Source organism: Thalassophryne amazonica, chromosome 16, assembly GCF_902500255.1.
Source record: "Thalassophryne amazonica chromosome 16, fThaAma1.1, whole genome shotgun sequence".
In the NCBI taxonomy this organism is placed as follows: Eukaryota; Metazoa; Chordata; class Actinopteri; order Batrachoidiformes; family Batrachoididae; genus Thalassophryne; species Thalassophryne amazonica.
In genome coordinates, this window is record NC_047118.1 from 39,399,822 (window position 1) to 39,424,081 (window position 24,260).

Here is a 24,260-nt window from a genome sequence, read left to right on the forward strand (position 1 = left end):
GAGAAATGGTTCGATTTAAAATCCGACTCCAAAAAAACATCTCAAAATCCCGACGGGAGGTGCAGCAGACTGGAGGGGGAATAACAGATACTCAAAAGCTGAATGAAATGAAAAGACATAAGTTCACTTAACTTAATGGGGCTATCATTTTTTACAGGGTACATTTATTTTAATATAAAAAATACTCTTGGAATTGCCAAAACATAACATAATAATGAACAGAGATATTGCGGACATATCACTGCAATATGAACGTTCTAAGCCTAAAAGTATGTTCTGCCACGTGCTCTACGGTCTCAAGATGCTGGCCTGCTGAGTGTCCGTCACGAGATGGAGAAGCTGGCGGGTTGTAAAACTTCTGCCTACTGGACTCCAGTTCTGTGGCTAAGTTTCCAGCCAATATTAGGCGAACTAACTCTGCTGAAATCATTAAATCAAGGCTTCTAACATATCTTTTCTCTCACATTTACAACAGTGCATTTGGTTTTTAATTTAATCTTTGGATTATGCTATACATTGCACGAAAGCAAAAGCTTCTGGTTTATGAATTTTGCGATGTTCCTGTTCCGTGTGTTTCAGATTTCTGATTCTATTTTAAACTGTAAAGCACTTTGTTCTTGAAAGCACTTTATGAATATAATTTGATTGATTTCTCTCCAGCATGCAGTGAAGGAGAAGCAGAGCATTGTTACACAGAGAAGCATTTATCTCCAACTTCTCCTTTTTTCCTTGGAGCTCCCCAACAGATATAATTCTAATTATATTTTCCCCTATTTCTCTTTGGTTAATCAACAAAAGAAAAAAATTAGGGCTGCAGTTAAAGATCAACTGATTAATTGATCAATTATTTTCTCAATTAATTGATTAGTTGTTAGGGCCACAAAATGTCAAAAAAATGGTGAAAAATGTTGATCAGTGTTATCCTGAGCCAAAGGTGATGGCTTCAAATGTCTTTGTTTTGTCCACAGTCCAAAGATACCCAGTTTCCTAGAAAGCTTGCCAGATAGGACCAAAGCAACGAGAAAAATAAACCAGAAAATATTCACATTTCAGAATCAAAAAAGACTCAAAATGACTGATTATCAAAACAGTTACTGATTATTTTAATAATCAATTAATTGTTGCAGTTCTAATTTCAATTACAGTGTATCCAGAAAGTATTCACAACGCTTCACTTTTTCACATTTTGTTGTGTTACAGCCTTATTCCAAAACGGATTCATTTTTTTAGTTTTTGTAAATTTATTAAAAATGAAAAACTAAGGAATCACATGTACATAAGTATTCACAGCCTTTGCCATGAAGCTCAAGACTGAGTTCAGGTGAATCCTGTTTCCACTGATCATCTTTGAGATGTTTCTACAGCTTCATTGGAGTCCCCCGGGGTAAATTCAGTTGAATAGAAAGACAAACACCTGTCTACATATAAGGTCCCACAGTCGACAGTGCATGTCAGAGCACAAACCAAGCATGAAGTTAAAGGAATTGTCTGCAGACCTCTAAGACAGGATTGTCTTGAGGCACAAATGTGGGGAAGGGTACAGAAACATTTCTGCTGCTTTGAAGGTCCCAATGAGCACAGTGGCCTCCATTATCTGTAAATGTAAGAAGTTCAGATCCACCAGGACTCTTTCCAGAGCTGGCCACACATCTAAACTGAGCAATCGGGGGAGAAGGGCCTTAGTCATGGAGGTGACCAAGAATCCGATGGTCACCTTCTGTCAGCGCTCCAGCATTCGTCTGTAGAGAGAGGAGAACCTTCCAGAAAGACAACCATCTCTGCAACAATCCACCAATCAGGCCTGTATGGTAGAGTGCCCAGATGGAAGACACTTGGCAGCCCACCTGGAGTTTGCCAAAAGGCACCTGAAGGACTCTCAGACCATGAGAAACAGAATTCTCTGGTCTGATGAGACAAAGATTCAACTCTTTGGTGTGAATGCCAGGTGTCATGTTTGAGGCACGTTCTCTACAGTGAAGCATGCTGGTGGCAGCATCATGCTGTGGGGATGTTTTTCAGCGGCAGGAACTGGGAGACTAGTCAGGACTGAGGGAAAGATGAATGCAGCAATGTACAGAGATAGCCTGGATGAAAACCTGCTCCAGAGCGCTCTTGACCTCAGACTGGGGCGACCGTTCATCTTTCAGCAGGACAATGACTCTAAGCACACAGCCAATATATCAAAGGAGTGACCTCAGGACTACTCTGTGAAATTTCTTGAGTGGCCCAGCCAGAGCCCAGACCTGAATCCAGCTGAACATCTCTGGAGAGATCTGAAAATGGCTGTGCACCGACGCTCCCCATCCAACCTGACGAAGCTTGAGAGGTGCTGCAAAGAGGAATGGGCAAAACTGTCCAAAGATAGTGCCAAGCTTGAGCATCACAGTCAAGAAAACTTGAGGCTGTAATTGGGCACCGCAGTCTCATTTGTGGGCGGGCGCTAAAGGGGTAAAATATGATGCATATGATGTAATTTCTCTACTTTTGGGGGGAAAAACCATGGCATTTTCTTTGAGTTGTTGGGCAAATTACACATAAACAAAGTGAAAATGCAAAGAAAAAGTGATGACGCGGTGGGAAAGTGGATGTTGTATGGCTGGGGGGCCTGGCTGCCTTTTTGTTTCTGTCTTTTGTTTTTCCTTCCAGGTGGCTTTCATTTGGAACTGAGTGGCTGTGTTGCTGAGTTTATCAGGACCTCACCCTGATCACCTGAGGCTGATCACCTGCGGCTCATCAGGACTCACAGCTGTGGTGCATCTGCATGGATTGGAACATGGTGGCATTTAAGACTGGAGTGCACAGTGTGTATTTGCCAGAGACTCGACCTTGTGACCAGACGGGTGAGATCGTCGTCTCGGGAGCCATCTCATCATCAGTGGATGCAGAGAACGTCCAGGTTTGATGCACGGTCTGTGAAAGAGGAGGGGGTGAGGTCTCACGCTCGTCAGCACACTTCCTGAGGTACGTTAGATTTTGTGACTAACATTTATACAGTCAGTAAATGTGGTGTCCCTCACACCTTATTATATTGAGCTGTACGTTAGTCATGTATCGGCTTCCACAGCAGTGGAGTTTTGTGAACTGGATGTTCCATGCCTGCAGGTTGGGAAGCTGATTAGTAATCAAGCCAGGAAGTGTTTGCTGTTTGTACACCTTTAAGTGTTCTCTCTGTGTGTAGAGTGTGGACTCACATAATGGTTCCTTCTTTCACAGACTCGGTTTGTTGCGGCCACCTGGGGGGTGTCGGCGGGGTCCTTGGGACCGAACAGCTTCTGGCTCCGGACCGTTAGCGCTGCTGGGAGCGCACCACGCCAGACCGCACTTTGTTTTTTATGTATCACTGTTATGTATTAAATTCAGTTAGCCTTTGTACCGTGCTCTGCTTATTTCATACTGGGTCCTTCAAACGCTGGTCGGTTCTCCGAGCTGCGTCCGACACATAACAGTGGACATGTGTTGCGGTTTGTTTATGACCCGGAGCACAAACATGTTGAGGCCGTTTTGCAGGCGAGAGAACACAGCTAAGCTGGTTAGCTGTGTAGGCTAACACTTACTTACTGACCCGACGTCTCCCATTTGCGTCGTCTTCCCTTCTCCACTGGGGAAAGAAAGAAAGAAAAAAAACACTTTTCGCAGGGTTCAAACGAGACTACGGTGCCCTATTACTGCCAAAGGTACATCAACAAAGTATGTGAATACTTACGTACAAGTGATTCCTTAGTTTTTTATTTTCAATAAATTTGCAAAAATAAATAAATACATTTAAAAAACTCTTTCCATGTTGTCATTATGGGGTGTTCTGAATAGAATTTTGAGGGGAAAAAACAAAAACCAGTGTTGCAGACCGAATGGTCCCCCTTAAAAATCGGTCCGCCCTGCCTTCACTGCGCATGCATCATCAGCTGCGGTTCACGGATTATCACTTTGTTTCTGCTTCAAACTGCACTCCAGTCATCATCTATCTCAGCGACAGATATCTGAAGCTTTTGTACAACAATCATTTCCACATAAATTCAGCATTATTTCATCATAAAAGACAGAGGAAGCGATCAGACCTCTGCGGCTACATGAGCTGGCTAGCTGATGCGTTCACTGCGCGTCGGTCATTTCAAAGAGTCACAGAATATTGCCTCGTTTCTGCTTAAAACGGCCTTGTTTCTGCTTAAAACTGACTTCAGAATGATTTCAGAGGTTTTACCTTTACCATCTGATGGTTAATAATCCCATTAATCCATTTGATCGCTTTGGGTGAAGAGACTCCATCTCTGTCATGCTGCTGTGGTCTGAAATGACGCATGCGCACTGGAGGCAGGGTGGACCAATTTTTAGGGGGGACTGTTCAGTCTGCGACACCAGGCCACTGAATGACTGTCCAAAGCAATTGGTTAATGTACTGTGTCACACCTTTCAAAAAAGTAAATTGTTTGAAATAAAGCATCAAAAGTCTTATTTCTGCCTTCATTGTGTGTGGAACTTTTCAGGAGTTTAAATGCAACCCCCCGGACAAAAAAACTACCACCCAGCTGTGCCTATGCCTTAACTTTTTTTTTTTTTTTTTATGAAAAGTGTTTGGGGGGGGGGTGTAGGGGGGCATTGACCACCTCCCTGACACTATCAAATGTGACATGACACTAAAAACTAAAGTGTTTCCTAAGAAATCAAGATTCCGATCAGACAGCTGGATGTGGATCAGGAGAGGATCTGCTCTGGAGGTCTGAGGTCCACAGACTGATACATGGTCATCATCACTCACACTGAGAAGAACGTGCATGAACACCAGGAGCTTAACTGAAACCTGATACATTAAGCAGTTAACTCTGGCACTGGGCTCGTTCTAAGACAATTAAGTGTTGATTAACAAACTGTGACATAAGACATACAACACGAACACAAACCCCCACGGTACAAAGCTGCTTTCCTCAAGAGCTGAGCTTTCAGGACTAAAACTGTTCAACAAACTGGCTCCTCCGGCGGCGTGCTGACCGGCTAGCACAGCTCCTCAACGGGCATCCGACCGCACAACTCCCCGATCACTCACCGCGGAGAGGCGGGCGACGGTCGCTTCAAATATTCTGGCTTTTAACCTTTCTCTCCCCACGCAACGTTGAAGGTCAGCTTCCGTGGAGGAAAGCGTGAGAGCAAAATTTCCCCCGTGGATCCTCAGGTGACACCGACACGCGGAGGTTGCGCTCATTTACATGCGGCTCTCGCTGCTCCACTCCGCCAGCGCCACGACCGCACCGGCAGCGGTAGGCTTCTCCCCGGACGAATGACAGCGAGCGGGGGCGGTACCAGCGCGGGAGGACGCCGTTTCCACACGGATGGTTTACAGAGCCGCGCACACACGCACACGCACGCGCACGCACACGCACACGCACGCACACACACACACACACACAGAGCAGCGTGGAGGCGTGTTCCGTTCCATTTCATTTTATGTGGTTTCTTTTTTCTTTTAATATTTTATAAAACTGATTCGTTGGTGACTTTGCTAAAAAAAAAAAAAAAAAAAAAAAAGGTTGCCAACATATTTTATCATCAGTTTATGTACATGAGTTTTAATGGTATCTGCAGCGGTTGTTCTGTTCATTCTGCTTGCACACTCGAATCACTTCCTTGTTCACTCATTTCCTCATGCCTCCGCCCTACACGGTTAGGCTTCTTTAGTGATGATTGCTAGAGAAAGACATGACTAACATTATGGAAACTTTTAGTAACAAGACATTACATTTTGGGGATTTTAATGTGCATGAAAATTCAGTAAGGTATATCTTTTACATTATATTCCAATTCTAAGGTGGAACTATGCCAGTATACAAAGGTATATCTAAACATCTAAAAAGGAAGAGTAAAATAGGAGAGTAGAAAAGAGTAGAGTAGAGCCACTTAGGTGCCTGGTCTTGAGAACCAGGGATGGTAGGTTAAAAAAGCTTTTTTATCTCATGGGAACTCTCCCTACCCACCCAAGCAGCTCAAGAAAAAGGTATATATAATATAATAAATAATAAAACATAAGAAGGTTAAGACATCACAGGAGAAGATTGTTATCAAACACAAAGGAACCAACTATGGCATTGTTTCTTTGTTTTTAAACCAAACTAGCATATTGCCTGTGGGGATCCACGGGCTCTAGATTGGGTAGTTTGTATAAAATAGGTAGCTGACATTTTTCAAGGGTGGTAATAAATTATGCAAAGTTTCTGTAATGATTTAGAGTTGTGTGTGAGTCCAAAATGTAATTATCAATGTACATTGTTGGTTGTTATTAGCTAATATCCGTAGGTTCTCCAAAAATATTGCTCCTATCAATGTTCCGTTTTGGCAGGGTTCATCCTTGACACAAAACACATAAGCACACCAAACGTCAAATGTCAGTTCAACCCTGTTTGTCCGTGTTTGAAGTTACACACATGCATGCATACACGTACACAGAGACCACTTGGCTTTTAATATATAGATGATTTACCGCCCCCTGCTGGAATGGCGTGTGAGTCCAGAATGTAATTGTCAATGTCCATTGTTCGCTGTTATTACCTAATATCTGTAATTTCTCCAAAAATGTTAGTACTGTCAATGTTCCGTTTTGGCGGCATTCATCCTTGACCCAAAACACATAAGCATACCAAACGGCAAATGTCAGCTCTCCCCTGTTTGTCTGTGATTGAAGCCATACACACACACACACACATACTCGTACACACACACAGAGGCCACTTGGCTTTTAATATATGGATTCCTGACTGACATAATTAGCTGTGATTAGACCAGAAGTTATCTCCAGGAGTAGAGCTGGTGACCCCTGCTTATAGAACATATCAAAATGACTCAGCTAATCTAAAAAGAAACTAGCGATCTAAGCATGTTCACAAAAATCATTAAACGCCCCCCCACACACACACACACTCTGCCATACAAATTACTATGTCATACTAGTTGTTCTAGTTGCTCTGCCATACTAGTTGCAATAGTTGCTATGCAATACTAGGTGCTCTGCATACTAGTTGCTGTCAAACTAGTTGCTCTGTCATATTAGTTGGTTGTATGTACTATATGTTGATGATAGTAAATATTTTGTCATGAAACACCCAAAATAATAAACTGGTCAACCGATGTACTGAAGAGCCCAACAGGTCTGTTTATACACAGTAAAATAAACTATTTTACTGTGTATGTGTAATTGACAAATATTGGAAAATTAAGCAATACTTCCACTTTCAGGTCATGGCTTTGAGTCTTGAACAGCAGTGGAATTAGTGGTACAGGTCCATCTCTCAATAGCCAGTCTGCACTGTGTAAGCCTGATCCTGTCAGCTCTCATGAGCTAAGCAGGGTGGGTCTTGGTTAGTACTTGGATGGAGACCTCTTCGGAAGAGGGGATGTGTTTGTTTCTCCAGGTAAAACTTGTGTTGTGTCAAGAAGGACATAATACTTGTGCCAAATTCCAATGCAGCTCTGTGCTACATCAACAGTGGTGACACCCGCTCAAAATAGCCAAAAAGTCAACAACAACAGGTCCAACTCCCAGTTTGCAGCTTGTATCGCACACATTCTGTCAAGTCAGGGTTTCAATTTCCTGACATCATTTAAGTGACTGTATAAGCTTATCTTTGATGTTGAACTTGACCTTGAGTACAACTTTGATCCAGCGTAATTTGGAGAACATTGGATGCAAGTTTGACACAAATCAGATCATAATTGTAGGAGAAGCAATATTTTACAAACAATTATGGATGATGGATGCTGCACCATGACATGACTTTCAGCCGGATGAGCAGTTATGGTGTTGACAAAATAGCACCCATCAAGGTGAGCTTACTGATGTTTTCTATGTTTTTCATATCCATAAAACAAGGTCATCTTGTGGTCAATGTCAAATGTCAGAACTACATTACCCAGTAGTAATACTGCGCACTCAGCTATATCATTGTACCTGCTGAGAGTTACAGTGGTTCACAAGCACAGACGGCTCACCACTCCAATTAAAAAAAAAAATAAATAAAAACACAGGCTTATCTTCAGCAACTGTGTGTGAGCTTGAAAACAAGGTTAAGGTTGTAACAATGGCACGTGCATACAGTAACAACACTGGGTTGGTTCTGAAGGTGACGATTTCATTCAAACCCACCACATGTTGCAAGACAACCTACAGACAGACCACACCACTTCATCATACATCTCCTCCCTCTCATGACGAGTGTAGAAAAAAGGTTATTGTTATGGTCTCTTCACATCACCAGTTTCACAGTAAATCAATCGTGATCATTTAAGACAAAGGCAGAAATGTTTCTGCATCTGATTATCGTAGTGCTGCGTCGCTCCACAATAACCACTTCATGAAATTCTCAGAATCTGCAACTTTTCTTTATTACTGCCTTTATTCAGCCATTCAGTAAATCCTCGCAGTTTTAACAACACAGCAGAGTAGCAACACCGCTACTTAGGAAACAAGTAATCTGCATTTTATTCACACAACAAAACAAACTCCCAAATGACTTCTTTTAACACCAGTAATGGGCTTTTTTTTCTCTCTCTCTTTCTTTTGTTGTTTTATAACATATGTATTTGTGTGGTGGAATAGCCGCTTGATTTCTCTGCAAAGTCAGACAGACAGATGGACACATCTCCCACATGTCTGAAAACATGATGTTAAGGAGCAACAAAGCTGATGTGAGCAAAAAATGTGTGTGTGTGTGTGTGTGCGCGCACTTACTTTACCTTTATATATGGGTGGCCAACAGATGTTTAAAAAAATGACAACAATAATTCATCTCCTGCCTCTTTTGAAAGAAATAAAAACAAATATTATTAAACTTGGCAGAAATGTTATTCAGGGCAGCTTAGTGGTTAGTACTGCTGCCTCACAGCAAGAAGGTCATGGGATTGATTCTCACCTGTGGCCTTTCTGTGTGGAGTTTGCGTGTTCTCCCCGTGTTTGTGTGGGTTCCCTCCGGGTGCTCCGGCTTCCTCCCACATCCAAAGACATGCAGGTTAGGTGGAGTGTGTGCTGATGTGAATGTGTTTATCTATATATGTAGCCCTGTGACTGACTGGCGTCCTGCCTAGGGTGTGTACCACTGCCTCATGCATTATGACTGCTGGGATAGGCTCCAGCCCCCCGTGACCCTTAATTGGAGTGAGCAGTTGAAGATGAGTGAGTGAATGTGCAAATGTTTTTCATAATAAAAAAAGATCCTGATACATTTTGGTGGATGTGATTAAAGCAGCTAACTGAGCTAATTATGACTTTCTTTAATGATACCAGATGGGGCATTTTTTTGAGCTATTTTTATATAATCATAAAACGAATGATCATACTTTAGAAGCATGTGTGTCACATGAATGAATGCTTATATGAATATGAATGCTTAAGTATAAATAAATGGACCAAAGAAGGGGACGCTGTTGAGCAGCGAACAAGCATGTTGGATTAGCACTAGGCTCTGCCTAATTTCACACTAAATCTTACAAAAACCCGGATAACCAGAACAAAACAACTTTCTAAGATGTCTACAACAACTGCAGCTACCACCAGTGAATTGCCAGGTCATCTTCGAAGCTCACAGAAGCCAAGAACTAGCCCGATACGAGAAGAGGAACACAAGATAACTACAGGTAGCATGGCGGACATAGCATCTGTGCTAGCGGAGCTAAGGGCTATCCGTGCCGACTTCGGTACCAAGCTTGAGACTACTAATGTGCGACTTGGAGATATGAACAACTCTATCGATGCTTTGAAGCAGAGTCTGATTGAAGCGAGGGCAAACATTGCCTCTAACACTGCACGTGTTACTGAAACTGAAGACCGTATATCGTCTTTAGAGGACGACCTGGGAGTTGCTAAAGTGGACTTGGCTAGCACTGCTAAACGTATTACTTATTTGGAATCAAAAGCAGAGGGCTTAGAAAATCAAGGACACCGTACGAATATCCGCCTTTTCGGGCTGAAAGAAATGGCAGAGGGAAGTCAATCGCTGTTTGAGTTTGTGAAAACCATGTTGCCACAGTGGCTGGGACTGAGTGCTGACAGGAGTTTCACTCTTGAGCAGGTGCATCGCGCTCTGGGTAGACCGAGACCAGGTCAGTCCAGAGCTGTGCTTATACGCTTTCTGATGTTTCAAGACCGAGAGTTTGTTCTCTGCGCCGCACGACAGAAGGACATCTTCCACGGAGAGAACAAGCTGCTATTCATCCCAGACCTGTCAGCTGAGACATGCGTAGGCGCTCCGAATTCAACGCAGTAAGGAAGAAATATGTTGACAAGGGTCTTTTCCGCGGATTTCACATTAACCCCTGCAAGCTGAGAATCCTACACGGAGGAAGAATTCATCTTTTTGCGATGCCAAAAGAAGCAGAGGACTTCTATCAAAAGAACATCTGATGGTTGTGTGGTGAGACAGATGAATCTCTTTTCCCCCTGGTACTGTACCCCTCTGACTTTTAAATGGACAAAGGTTTTGTTTTGCATGGCACAACTCTTCTTTAATATACATTTAACATAAGACTTGATTCTACATTGAATGTGCCAAACTGTTATTCATACTTATTTTTAATAGTATACTCTTCTATCTGACAAGATGGACATCTCATGTTATCTTTTTAGATTTTTGTTGTTATTATAATTGGTGGTGGTAATAGTATTAATATTAGCATTGGAATTGTTACCATGACTTTTATTATTATTTTATTAACTCAGCCACATGGGGTGTGCAGCCAGTACATTCTGAGTGCCGGTCCCAAGCCCGGATAAATGAGGAGGGTTGCGCCAGGAAGGGCATCCGGTGTAAAACAAGCCAACCCAACTATGCAGACTCAGAATCGAATTCCCATACCGGATCGGTCGCGGCCCGGGTTAACAACGTCCGCCACTGGTGCTATTGCCCAACAGGGTGCCGGTGGAAATTGGGCTACTGCTGGGCGAAGACGACGAAGAAGAGGAGGAAAACGTTGCCACGAACAGCGGGAGAAGAAGAAAACTAGAAGGGTGGAAATGAGAGTGGGGACATTGAATGTTGGTAGTATGACTGGTAAAGGGAGAGAGCTGGCTGATATGATGGAGAGGAGAAAGGTAGACATATTGTGTGTGCAAGAGACCAAGTGGAAGGGAAGTAAGAGCAGGAGCATCGGCGGTGGGTACAAGTTGTTGTACCATGGTGAGGACAGGAAGAGAAATGGTGTTGGGGTCATTTTAAAGGAAGAGTATGTTAAAAGTGTGTTGGAGGTTAAGCGAGTGTCTGACAGGGTGATGAGTGTGAAGTTGGAAATTGAAGGGGTGATGATGAATATCATCAGTGCATATGCCCCACAGGTAGGTTGTGAGATGAAGGAGAAAGAAGATTTCTGGAGTGTGTTAGATGAGGTGGTGGAGAGTGTGCCCAAGCATGAAAGAGTGGTGATAGGAGCAGACTTCAATGGGCATGTTGGTGAAGGGAACAGAGGTGATGAGGAAGTAATGGGTAGATATGGTATCAAGGATAGGAATGGAGAAGGACAGATGGTAGTTGATTTAGCAAAAAGGATGGAAATGGCTGTGGTGAATACCTACTTTAAGAAAAGGGAGGAGCACAGGGTAACATATAAGAGTGGAGGAAGGTGCACACAGGTGGACTACATTCTTTATAGGAGATGCAAGCTAAAAGAAATCACAGACTGTAAGGTGGTAGCAGGGGAGAGTGTCACTAGACAGCATAGGATGGTTGTTTGTAGGATGACTTTAGAGGTAAAGAAGAAGAAGAGAGTGAGAGCTCAACAAAGGATCAGATGGTGGAAGCTGAAGGAGGAAGACTGTTGTGTGAAATTTAGCGAGCAGGTGAGAGAAGCACTAGTTGGAGGGGAAGCAATTTTGGACAACTGGAAAAGTACTGCAGATGTGGTGAGGGAGACAGCTAGGGCAGTACTGGGTATGACATCTGGACAGTGGAAGGAAGACAAGGAGACTTGGTGGTGGAATGAAGAGGTCCAGGAAAGCATAAGGAGAAAGAGGTTGGCGAAAAAGTTTTGGGATAGTCGGAGAGATGAAGAAAGTAGACAGGAGTACAAGGAGATGCGGCGTAAGGCGAGAAGAGAAGTGGCAAAAGCAAAGGAAAAGGCATATTGTGAGCTGTACAAGAAGTTGAATAGTAAGGAAGGAGAAAAGGACTTGTACCGATTGGCCCGACAAAGGGACAGAGCTGGAAAGGATGTGCAGCAGGTTAGGGTGGTAAAAGATGCACATGGTAATGTGCTGACAAGTGAGGAGTGTGTGCTGAGAAGGTGGAGGGAATATTTTGAAGAGTTGATGAATAAAGAAAATGAGCGAGAGAAAAGGCTGGATGATGTGGTGAGAGTAAATCAGGAAGTAAAAGAGATTAGCAAGGAAGAAGTGAGGGCTGCTATGAAGAGGATGAAGAGTGGAAAGGCAGTTGGTCCAGATGACATTCCAATGGAGGCATGGAAATGTCTAGGAGAGATGGCAGTAGAGTTTCTAACCAGATTGTTTAATAAAATCTTGGAAAGTGAGAGGATGCCTGAGGAGTGGAGACGAAGTGTGCTGGTTCCTATTTTCAAGAACAAGGGTGATGTGCAGAGCTGCAGTAACTACAGAGGCATAAAGCTGATCAGCCACAGCATGAAGTTATGGGAAAGAGTAGTAGAAGCTAGGCTTAGAAAACAGGTGAAGATCTGTGAGCAGCAATATGGTTTCAAACTGAGAAAGAGCACTACAGATGCAATGTTTGCTCTGAGAATACTGTTGGAAAAGTACAGAGAAGGACAGAAAGAGTTACATTGTGTGTTTGTGGACTTAGAAAAAGCTTATGATAGGGTGCCAAGAGAAGAGTTGTGGCATTGTATGAGGAAGTCTGGAGTGGCAGAGAAGTATGTTAGGGTAGTGCAGGACATGTACAAGAATAGTGTGACAGCGGTGAGATGCGCAGTCGGAATGACAGACTCATTCAAGGTGGAGGTGGGATTACACAAAGGATCAGCTCTGAGTCCTTTCTTGTTTGCAGTGGTGATGGACAGGTTGACAGATGAGATCAGACAGGAGTCCCCATGGACTATGATGTTTGCAGATGACATTGTGATCTGTAGTGAGAGTAGAGAGCAAGTTGAGTCTAGTCTGGAGAAGTGGAGATATGCTTTGGAGAGAAGGGGAATGAACGTCAGTAGAAGCAAGACTGAGTACATGTGTGTGAATGAGAGGGAGCCCAGTGGAATAGTGCAGTTACAAGGAGTAGAAGTGGTGAAAGTAGATGAGTTTAAATATTTGGGGTCAACTGTTCAAAGTAATGGAGAGTGTGGTAGAGAGGTGAAGAAGAGAGTGCAGGCAGGGTGGAGTGGGTGGAGAAAGGTGGTAGGAGTGATTTGTGACCGAAGAATATCAGCAAGAGTGAAGGGGAAAGTTTACAAAACAGTAGTGAGACCAGCTATGTTGTATGGTTTAGAGACAGTGGCACTAACAAAAAGACAGGAGGCAGAGCTGGAGGTGGCAGAGCTGAAGATGTTGAGATTCTCTTTGGGCGTGACAAGAATGGACAAGATTAGGAATGAACATATCAGAGGGACAGCTCAGGTGGGAGACAAAGTCAGAGAGGTGAGATTGAGGTGGTTTGGACATGTGCAGAGGAGGGACCCAGGGTATACAGGGAGAAGGATGCTGAGGATGGAGCCACCAGGCAGGAGGAGAAGAGGGAGACCAAAGAGGAGGTTCATGGATGTGCTGAGAGATGACATACAGGTGGTTGGTGTGACAGAGGAAGATACAGAGGACAGGGTGAGATGGAAACGATTGATCTGCTGTGGCGACCCCTAACGGGAACAGCCGAAAGACAAAGAAGACTTTTATTATTATTTTATTATTTATTTATTTTAATTTTTTTTTTTTTTTTTTTTTTTTTTTGCTAAATTTATTACATTTTTATTTTTAATTATTTTCGGGGGGAAAAAGAAAAAAAATACTCTCATTATTATTTTTCTTTAAGACGAGGGGTATAGAGAACTAGGGAACTTAAAAAGTATCCGGGTAAGATTTTTCATTTTTTCATTTTTTTTAATGTGCGGGTTGGCAGAAACCACTGGCCTTTTTTGCTTTTTTACAGTTAAACCACTCCCCCTAGTGTGGATTGGTGTACCCCCATTTTTTCACTTTAGAGCAAGGGATGGGGGGTTTAATAGCCCTTTTTTGGCTGTTATTTGTTGTTTGTTTTTGGGTGTTTTTGTTCTGTAATGTTTGCCACACAGACAATATGATTCCTCAAGTCATTTTTATCTACGTGCATTTTACAAATGAATGGACAGTAAAAAACTTGTTGATTTGAAAATAACAAGTTGGAATGTCAGGGGTCTAAGACAACCTACTAAATTAAAACAGGTTATGAATAGGTTAAAACTTTTCAATTCTAAAATAATTTTTCTTCAAGAAAGTCATTTCACAAAATCAGAAATAAAAGGTATCAAAAACCGGTGGTGTGGGCAGGTGATGCATTCGACTTATAATAATTATGCAAGGGGTGTATTAATCCTTATTCATAGAACAATACCTTTTCAGATCAATAATATAATTCAAGATAATGCAGGATGCTACATAATAGTTCAGGGTAATCTTTTCTCTCTCTCTTTGAACCTTGTTTGTGTCTATGGCCCAAATGAAGACAATCCTAATTTTTTCAATGATCTATTCCTTACATTGTCTACTCTATATGGGTCTTATATAATTGGAGGAGATTTTAACTGCACCGTACAACCCATTCTGGACTGTAACACAGGTTCTGATCCCTCTAAATTAAAAACAAGGAAGCTTCTCAATCAATATTGCGGAGATCTGAATCTGGTGGAGATCTGGAGGCATCTCAATCCAAGTAAAAGGCAGTTTTCATGCTATTCCGGCCCTCAGAAATCTCGATCTCGAATTGATTACTTTCTTGTATCACAAAATTTATTATCCAAAATCATGGATTGTTGGTATGATGGCATTGTTATTAGTGACCATGCTCCAGTTAGTATGAACATACACATTGAAAAATTCATTCACGGCCCCAGTAATTGGCATTTTAAAAATATCTGGCTTCAAAATAAGGACTTTGTTGTACACATTAAAAGTAAAATTGATCTTTACTTTGATTTGAATACCAATCAAACCAGCGCTAGCACAAGGTGGGAGGCATTCAAAGCCTTCATAAGGGGTGAAATCATTAGCTACACAAGTTCAAAATCTAAACAACAAAAAGCTGAAATGTGTGACCTAGAGAGACAAATAAAATCATTGGAACATGATTTGGATCAAGGAGATGATCTGATCAAACAAAAAGAGCTACTTCTTTTGAGGAGCAAATATAATAAATTGTCTACAGAAAAAGCTGCAAAAAGTTTACTGTGGCTTAAGCAATCCTATTATGACCCAGGGGGAAAAGGCAGGAAAACTTTTGGCATGGAGAATTAGGAAATTGCAGACGGAACGAGCGATCAATACTATAAAGAAGTCTGATGGTAATTTAACTGTTGACCCCCAACAAATTAATGATAGCTTCAGGGAATTTTATGAAAATCTTTATAAATCAGAATGCCCTCGAGTTTCATGTGAACGAGAAACTTTTCTTCTCTCTTGTTTTTCCAACACTAACAGATGACGACAAATCAGATTTAGAAACAAAACTTACTGTGGAAGAAATATCAGCAGCCATTAAAAATATTAATACAAATCGTGCCCCAGGGCCAGATGGCTTAACTATAGAATTCTATAAAGCATTTGAAAAACAATTAATATCCCCTTATTAGACATGTATCTTGAATCATATGATAGAGGAATTTTACCCCAATCGCTCAGATTGGCTTTAATTACTTTAATCCTAAAACCTAATAAGTCACCTACAGAATGTTCTTCATACAGACCAGTAAGTTTGATGGGCTGCGACACCAAAATACTCTGTAAGGTTCTTGCGTTACGTTTAGAGCAATATATACCAAATCTGATACACAGTGACCAAAGTGGATTTGTTAAGCATACACAAGGCTTCCACAATATAAGAAGGGTGTTGAATATTATTAATGAGAAGGCGGGATCCAGGGACACTGCACTACTGTCACTGGACGCCCGCCAAGCTTTTGATTGAATTGAATGGCCGTTCTTATTTAGCGTCTTCCCACAGTTTGGCTTTGGAAGCAGCTATCTCAACTGGATACAACTTTTATACACAAATCCAACTGCTAGTATTCTTACGAATGCCACAACTTAGAAAGGTCCACACGCCAAGGCTGCCCTCTTTCTCCAATGCTGTTTACTTTAGCCTTGGCGCCATTGGCTATGTCTATGCGTAATAATATGGGCCTGTCAGGCATTCAAATAGGTGAAATTGATCATAAAATATTTCTTCACGCAGATTATGTAATTCTATTCTTAACCAACCTATCCACAAGTCTACCAAATTTAATAAAACACATAAAACTTTTTGGAAGCTTCTCGGGCTACTTAATTAATGATACAAAATCTTCCATCTTATTTTTAAATGATGAAGAACAACTTAATCCGGTGGTACAAACTCCTTTTTTGAATGCAAGAGAAGGGTTTACTTATCTAGGTGTCAAAATTGCTCCCAATATCGGAAATATCGGAAACTATGATCCATTAATATTGGAGGTGCAGCAATTACTAGACAATGGATGACAATGCCAATATCAATAATTGGGCGTATAAACATTAAAATGACAATCTTGCCAAAGTATTTGTATCTTTTTCAGTCAATACCTCTTTTACTAACAGAATCATTCTTCAAAGATATTAATAGAATACTTCTAAACTTTATTTGGAATAATAAAAAGGTTAGATTAAGATTGAGGCTGCTTTATATGCCTTATGAAAGCGGAGGGTTACAATTACCAAACTTTAAATGGTCTGCTCAATTACGTTCCGCAGTGTTTTACTTCTCAAAGGAACCCCCAGCTTGGGTAGCAATAGAACAAGAGACAATCCCAGATCTTTCTATAAAACAATATTTATATTCAGCTGAACCTAAGACTTTGAAGAGAATTACTCATAACCCATTTTTAAAGAATGCTATTGATATTTGGTACAAAGCACACAAACAGATTGGAGATACCCCATTGCTCTCACAATTCTCTCCTATATGGGGTAACACAGCCTTCAAAGCAGGGAGAGCAGATGGGGGATTCAAATTATGGGCACAAAAAGGTGCGAGCACTATGGTGACATATATGTGAATGGTGAACTTCTGCTATTTCATCAATTGTGTCAGAAATTTTAAATTACAAATAAGCATTTTTTTAAGTTTTTACAACTGAAACATTTTATGTCATCAAAGCTCAAAAGTGGCATTTCCTATGAACCTCCTTTATCTAGTATAGAGAATGTGCTACATGATAACGAAACAAGTAAAGATAGATTGGATGCATGGATCACTAATACTCAAGAGAATATTGACATTTCTGATTGGGAGAAAGTTTGTCTTAAAGCTCAAAAACAAACTGTTAATACTAGATTGCGTTTATTGCAATATAAATGGTTAATGAGAACATATATTACTCCTGTCAAATTACATCAATGGGCCCCTGACACTCCTCACCTCTGTAATAAGTGTACAAATGATAAAGGTACTTTGTTTCACTGTTTATGGGACTGTTGGAAAATTGAGGACTTTTGGAAATCTGTGACTCAGACCCTTTCGTCCATAGTTGGTGTGAAGATTCCCCTTCATGCAACACTTTGCATTTTAGGTTTATACCCCAAAGACTTGGTTATAAAGAACAAGCCACGCTGGTTGATTATGGACTTCTGCAGGCCAGAAGAACAATTGCTTTATTTTGGAAAAGTGTGGACACTCCTCCATTAAAAGTCTGGATTACAGAAATGGCATTTTGCTTTGCACTGGAAAGACTGACCTATATTTTAAGAGGATAGGCTGAGGACTTTGAGGTCATCTGGAGACCCTTGACTGAGTTTTTGAAAAACAAGTAACTTCTATTGTGACTTGACAATTGATTGTTATTATTATTATTATTATTATTATTACTATTTTTTTTCTCTCTGTCATCTGTAAGCATCTGTGTGGTCAGTGTTTTGTGCATTTTTGTTATTTTAAAATGAAAAAAATCAATAAACATATTGTTTAAAAAAAATGAATAAATGGACCAAAGGTCTTTTTGTTCTGACCTGAACACAGAACCAGAACTGGCCAGATGTTGGCACTGATAGTACTTTTCCACCAACAGGAAACAGGTTTTTAAATTGGTACCATTAAGGGTTATTTACACTTTGGTACCATCTAGTCAATGAACCCACATTTCCACAAGGTTTGAGCAGAACCAGTGTAATCAAAGACAACATCACACAAGGCTCACAGCTGCTACTGAAAACCTAGCTACTTTTTGGTTTCACCTGTGAACAAACTTCTCAGGTTAAGAAGTACTTTATTTGAGGGTGCCTCCGACTTGTGCCCTGATGGGCGGTCCTGGGTGGGGCATCGGCCCACTATCTCTGTAGGGTTTCAATGTGACTTCACTTATTCTTGCCATGCCAGGTGGCTGGGTGCACCCTCACAGGGGTTGGCTGGTCTGTGGTCGTCTCTCTTTAATTGGTAGTGCATGGCACTGGTCTCGTTGTGGTGCAGGGGGAGGGGTGCTCTGTACTATGTGGGCTGCAGGCCTTCAGCGTGCCAGTGGGGCCACACCTGCAGTTTGGGGGCCATGTGGCACAGATGCAACTTCTCAGTCATGTATACATGTGATGATAACTGTGTTTCCCTGCACTTAGATTTACAGCGTATCCTCATACATACGTACATTCATGTAATTCACACTTACTTTATATGCTAATTAACATGTAAAACTCCAAATGGACAAGGCTCTCGATTTACTGATCGATCTACGTTCCGACCCTCACCTATGGTCATGAGATTTGGCTCATGACCGAAAGAACAAGATCGCAAGTACAAGCGACCGAGATGAGTTTCCTCCGCAGGGTGGCTGGGCGCTCCCTTAGAGATAGGGTGAGGAACTCGGTCACTCGGGAGGAGCTCGGAGTTGAAAGGAGCCAGCTGAGGTGGCTCGGGCATCTTTTCCGGATGCCCCCTGGACGCCTCGCTGTAGAAAGCCGCGTTCACACCGGGCGCGACGTGAGCGACTGTAGCCACAGGTTGCCATGTAATCCCTATGTAAGGACGCATTTTGGCGCCAAACCACGCAGCGCGACGTGAGTGAAGTGACGCGAGTGAAGCGATTTTGAGCGTTTTGCACGTTTGTGGTGCGATATTGTGTCACGTCACGTCGCGTTGCCCTACTCCCCAAGTTGAAAAATCTGAACTTTTTCATCTCGTCGCGCCGCGATGACCAATCAGGGACTGAATATGTAGTGACGTGGAGATGTCTGGAGTTTGACTGAGGATGTGAACATGTCCTGTATCTGGTAGCAGCCTGTGAGCAGGACTTATGTCTCTTTTGTCCTTTATTTCACAATCATGAGAGAGTTTTTGGAGCGAGCAGCAGCACCACAGCAGTGGGGAGTGGAGTTTCTTTCTCCTTTTATTTTACGTGCGCGCGCGAGTGAATCGTCTGTGGAGATTATTTTACTTATTAACTACACAGATGTATAATAAAACAAATGGTGACTGGTTTCTAAATACAATTATGACAGAGTTTTTTGGTGGAAGAGCAAACTGCAGTCCACAGCAGGCAGCAGAGTTTCTTTTTTTTTTTTATTGTTTACATGTGCGCGCGTGAACGGGACAGGAGGTCCTCAAGCTGGGTCTCGCAGAGGAGGAAAGACCGCTGAAAGCAGCTGTCATCCAGACGCAGCTCCTGCAGCAAATACTCCCTGTATTGGGAGCTTTCCACAACAACTCGCTCCGTGTGATCAAGGTCCGTCATGTTAACTTGACTGAAAACCGGAGCCGGCGAGCGGAATGGAAGCTCCTCCTATTTGATGACGCACCGGGGCGAATTTTCGCAGCAAAAGCAGAGCGACACACCGGGAGAAGGAGGCACGTCCGTCGCCTGGCGACCCACACGAATTTGTAGCGTCTGATTGCACCCGGTGTGAACGCGGCAGAAGTGTTCCGGGCATGCCCCATTAGGAGGAGGCCCCGGGGAAGACCCAGGACACGCTGGAGGGACTACATCTCTCAGCTGGCTTGGGAACGCCTCGGGGTTCCCCTGGAGGAGCTGGGGGAGGTGTGTGTGGATTGGGAGGTCTGGGCGGCTTTGCTTGAGGTGCTGCCCCCGCGACCTGATCCCAGATGAAGCGGAAGAAAATGGATGGGTGGATGGATGGATGGAACTCTGAATATTTATATGATTACTACTATCATCGTGAGCACCTCCTTTATAGAACATGTTTTCTGTTTTATTGTTTTTTTTTGGGGGGGGGGGGTACTCTCACCTGTGTCGCCGACTGAACAGTCCCCCCTAAAAATCGGTCCGCCCTGCCTTCACTGTGCATGCGTCATTAGCCGCGGTTCACCGATTATCACCTTGTTTCTGCTTCAAACTGCACTCCAGTCATCATCCATCTCAGCGACAGATATCTGAAGCTTTTGTGCAACAATCATTTCCACATAAATTCAGCATTATTTCATCATAAAAGACGGAGGAAGTGAACACAGTGCCACAGCTACATGAGCTGCTAGCTGATGCGTTCACTGTGCGTTGGTCATTTCAAAGCGTCACAGAGTGTCGCCTTGTTTCTGCTTAAAACTGACTTTAGAATGATTTCAGAGGTTTTACTTTGTCATCTGATGGTTAATAATCCCATTAATCCATTTGATCGCTTTGGGTGAAAAGACTGTCTTAGATGAGCTGCTGAGCTCCAAAATGACGCATGCACAGTGGTGGCAGGGTGGACCAATTTTTAGGGGGGATTGTTGAGTCTGCGACACCATTTTTGTTAGCATACTTGTTGTCATTACAGACATGGTGATTGTCAATATTTTATCACGGTCTCTCTAATGGTTCTTCTGCATGTAAATCAGTGTTGCAGTATTATAATTGTATATACCATTACGTAATCGGGGGGGGGGGGGGGGGCAGCATGACTGTTTAGTAGTTAGAACTGTTGCCTCATAGCAAATAAGTCCTGGGATCGTTTCCCACCTGGTCCTTTCTGTGTGGAGTTTACATGTTCTCCCTATGTCGGCATGGGCTCCTTCCAGGTGCTCTGGCTTCCTCCCACTTCCAAGGACATGAAGGTGAATTGGGGAACATGTGAAATGGTGAATCTAAATTGATCATAAGTGTGAGTGTGTGTGTGAGACTGTGCTCGTCTGTCTATATGTGGCCCTGTGACTGGTGACCTGTCCAGGGTGTACCCCACCTCTCACCCTATGATTGCTGGGATAGGCTCTAGCTCCCCCCCACCCCAACCTTAATTGGAATAAGCGGGTATAGACAATGAATGAATATTCTTTATGGTGTGAGTCAGCTGCAGTGTTGGGGTCGTTACGTATTACACATAACTTGCTACTTAAAAAATGTAATACATTACTTCTTTACTCTTTATAGAAGTAACACATTACATTTACTCGCTACTTTTGCATTATGCAGAAACAGCCTAGTGCTGGGCGGTATATTGGTTCATAATGAATACTGGTGGGGGTTTTTTTTATGATATGAATTTTTTTATATACCCCAATACCGGTGAGTGTGTAGCGTAAACATTGAAAACGCAGAGCGGTGGAACGTCGCGCCACGGCGCCAGACATTGGGAAGGAGCTGTTTTGCAGTTGCACCAAACAAGCGGCATGTGAGAGCACAGCCTGTGTTGAGTGTACGGATGTCATTGAGCGGTGAACAAAATGGATAAACACAGTGAAAGTTCAGAAAGTGAAGTTTCAGAACGAGTAAATAATGAAACTGAAGAACTTGTACTGAAAAGAGGAGCGGTGTCTGTTTTTTGGAAGTTCTTCAGCTTTTAAAAAAATCAGACGCAGATCAAACAACATTCTGCAAATGTTGTCGGGCTAAAGTTGTAGCCGCAGGAGGCAACACAAGCAATTTGCTTCACCCCCTCAGCCACAAGCATCTCCTGGAATATCAAGAATGCATGAAACTACGATCTGCATCCTCCACGTCCGCAGGTAAAGTTGGCACTGCAGGAGAAAAGATGAGCCAGACGTCACTCAAAGGCGCGTAGTGTTCAGTATTTTGACTGCAGCACTCATGCATTCTGATTCCTACACTTCATCAATACTAGTATGGACATTAATGTTTTTCTACAATATTCACTCCTCATGGCAGTAAAATATGTCATTCCAAGCCAATTTACTGCAGGTATTATTCTCTAAATGATTAGAAAATAAGGTTAACACCCAGTCCTTCTTGAAAAAAAAAAAAAAAAATACCGTCAAATACTGCAAAACCGATATAATTTTGAAAAACACAGTGATAGAAATTTTTGGTCATACCACCAGGCACTGAAACAGCCTACAGCCGAACCTTAAATCTCTGTGGACTGCACAGGTAGACTAAATTCCTATTGTTCTAAGGAGCATGTGTGTGTATGTGTGTGTTTGTGTCCCCCTCTCTCTTAACGTCAATCAAACATTTTTACAGTTTTACACATTTTTGAAAATAAAGATAGTTTTGTATCCGTGTGGACAGGCCTAAGAGATCTATGGCCGTGTTTAATTAACGATTGTTAAAGCCTATTTAGCATTTTAGCACAAAGGTCTGCCAAAAAGTTGCTATTTAATACACACACACACATTTTAGATATTTCTATGACAGTTATTTAAGCAAGTTACTTCTATAAAAAGTCATTAGTAGGTGTTTAACTTCCGCACGCAGCACGACAACAGGAAAATGAACAGAGCTACTTAAGTCACATGTTTTGCCTCCATTTTTTATGACTTATTTTTCCTCAAAGCCTGCACCGTCCCCCTGCATATGCCATCGGAATGGACTTCGGCAGACAAAAAGCCTTATACTCAAAGGAGTTCTTCACCCGTTCTAGGGTGTTATTGTGTCATTTCAAACAAAGTCATTTCTAGTCAGTCAAATTCACTGACTTCAGAACAGTAATGCTTCATTACCACATTACAGACAAATCTAGTATGATTACAGTAATGTGTTACTTTGTTATAATAATAATAGCAATAGTAAAAATAATTTAAAAAATGGCTAATTACATCTGCCAAAGACGTAATAAAATCATCGGCGTATATTTATTTATTTATTTGTCTGTCTGTCTGTTATAGCAGGATTATGTCAAAACTACTGCACAGAATTTGACGAAATTTTCACCACAGACAGATATTGGGCCATGGAAGACTCCAATGAATTTTGGAGGTGATCCAGATCCAGATTGTGGCTCAGCATTTCACTTTATAGGCTTTGAAGTACGTCAAAACTACTTCATGGATTCTCACCAAATTTTCATCACAGATATTAGGGCATGGAAGACTCCACTGAAATTTGGAGGTGATCTGCATCAGAAATCTCTGACAGCTCTTGTTTTTGGTGAAAACGCTCCAAACAGTTCAAAGTTTGGTGTGCAAACCAGAATGAAGTCTGTTCCCTGTTGGTGGAAAAAGGTCTACTTGTGGCAGTAGTGTATACACTCTAATGACTGCTTATTAATGTGACGTGACCATGCTGTCTGTGTCCAACATTAGCAAGCAAAGCTCATGTCAAACTGACACGACACAAGCAGAGAGTAAGTGAGAAAATGTGTGGGTGGGTGAAAGGAAGAATGACTGTGTGTAAAGTCAGTGTGACAGATGCACTGAGCATCAAAGAACTAACTGACCGAAATTCAGTGAGGACCCTCCGTTGTCCAGAACATTTTCACAGAGACTTAGTGAAAGCGGCGACAGAGGCGTTCAACAAACTGGCAGAGAAAATCGATGAGGATGCTCTGCTGACTTTTGATGCACACTACCAACATATTTCATGATGTGTATATACATACGTATTAATTCACTTTTTGCAACACTTGTCAGATACTTCAAGCGTGTTTCAAGCTGTTTGCAAGATTCCACAAGAAATGTTCATGTACGAGTGAGAGCGCATGCCTGCATGTCACTTCACAACATGTGTTTTGTAAACTTTACAAGTGCATGTGAGTTTATTTCAATGTTAGCTGAGGGATACATCACGTTGCGGTTGGAGAACTCAGCGGGCCTCTCTGGCTTAAGGGACTCCATCATACGTCTCACCTTCTGCCTGTGTTCCTCTGTGAGTGGCAGCTGCAGGACCTCACTCTGCACCTGCATATCATCAAAAGGAGAGGGATATAAGAGACTGCAGAGGAGAGAAAAAAGAAGGAAAAATGATTTGTGAAT

The 24,260-nt window shown here is 42.2% G+C and overlaps 2 protein-coding genes and 1 long non-coding RNA gene across 3 annotated transcripts in view; 1 reads left to right on the forward strand and 2 right to left on the reverse strand.

The window, feature by feature from the left end:
• LOC117528234 (coiled-coil domain-containing protein 134-like) overlaps positions 1 to 5,301 on the reverse strand; it is a 30,531-nt gene extending 25,230 nt beyond the window's left edge. The window contains exon 1 of the mRNA XM_034190833.1: positions 5,039 to 5,301. Coding sequence (XP_034046724.1) covers positions 5,039 to 5,194 — 156 coding nt within the window. The 5' untranslated portion in view covers positions 5,195 to 5,301. The remainder of the gene's footprint in view (positions 1 to 5,038) is intronic.
• Positions 5,302 to 21,526: 16,225 nt separating this feature from the next.
• On the forward strand, positions 21,527 to 22,299 carry LOC117527331. Its single transcript, XR_004565494.1, has 2 exons — positions 21,527 to 22,047; positions 22,133 to 22,299. It is a non-coding gene; the product is annotated as an uncharacterized LOC117527331 (long non-coding RNA).
• A 1,608-nt stretch (positions 22,300 to 23,907) lies between these two features.
• The window catches only part of LOC117527330 (meiosis inhibitor protein 1), a 176,069-nt gene continuing 175,716 nt past the window's right edge, over positions 23,908 to 24,260 (reverse strand). Inside the window, exon 31 of the mRNA XM_034189645.1 lies at positions 23,908 to 24,185. Within this exon, the coding sequence (XP_034045536.1) occupies positions 24,003 to 24,185 (183 nt within the window). The 3' untranslated portion in view covers positions 23,908 to 24,002. The remainder of the gene's footprint in view (positions 24,186 to 24,260) is intronic.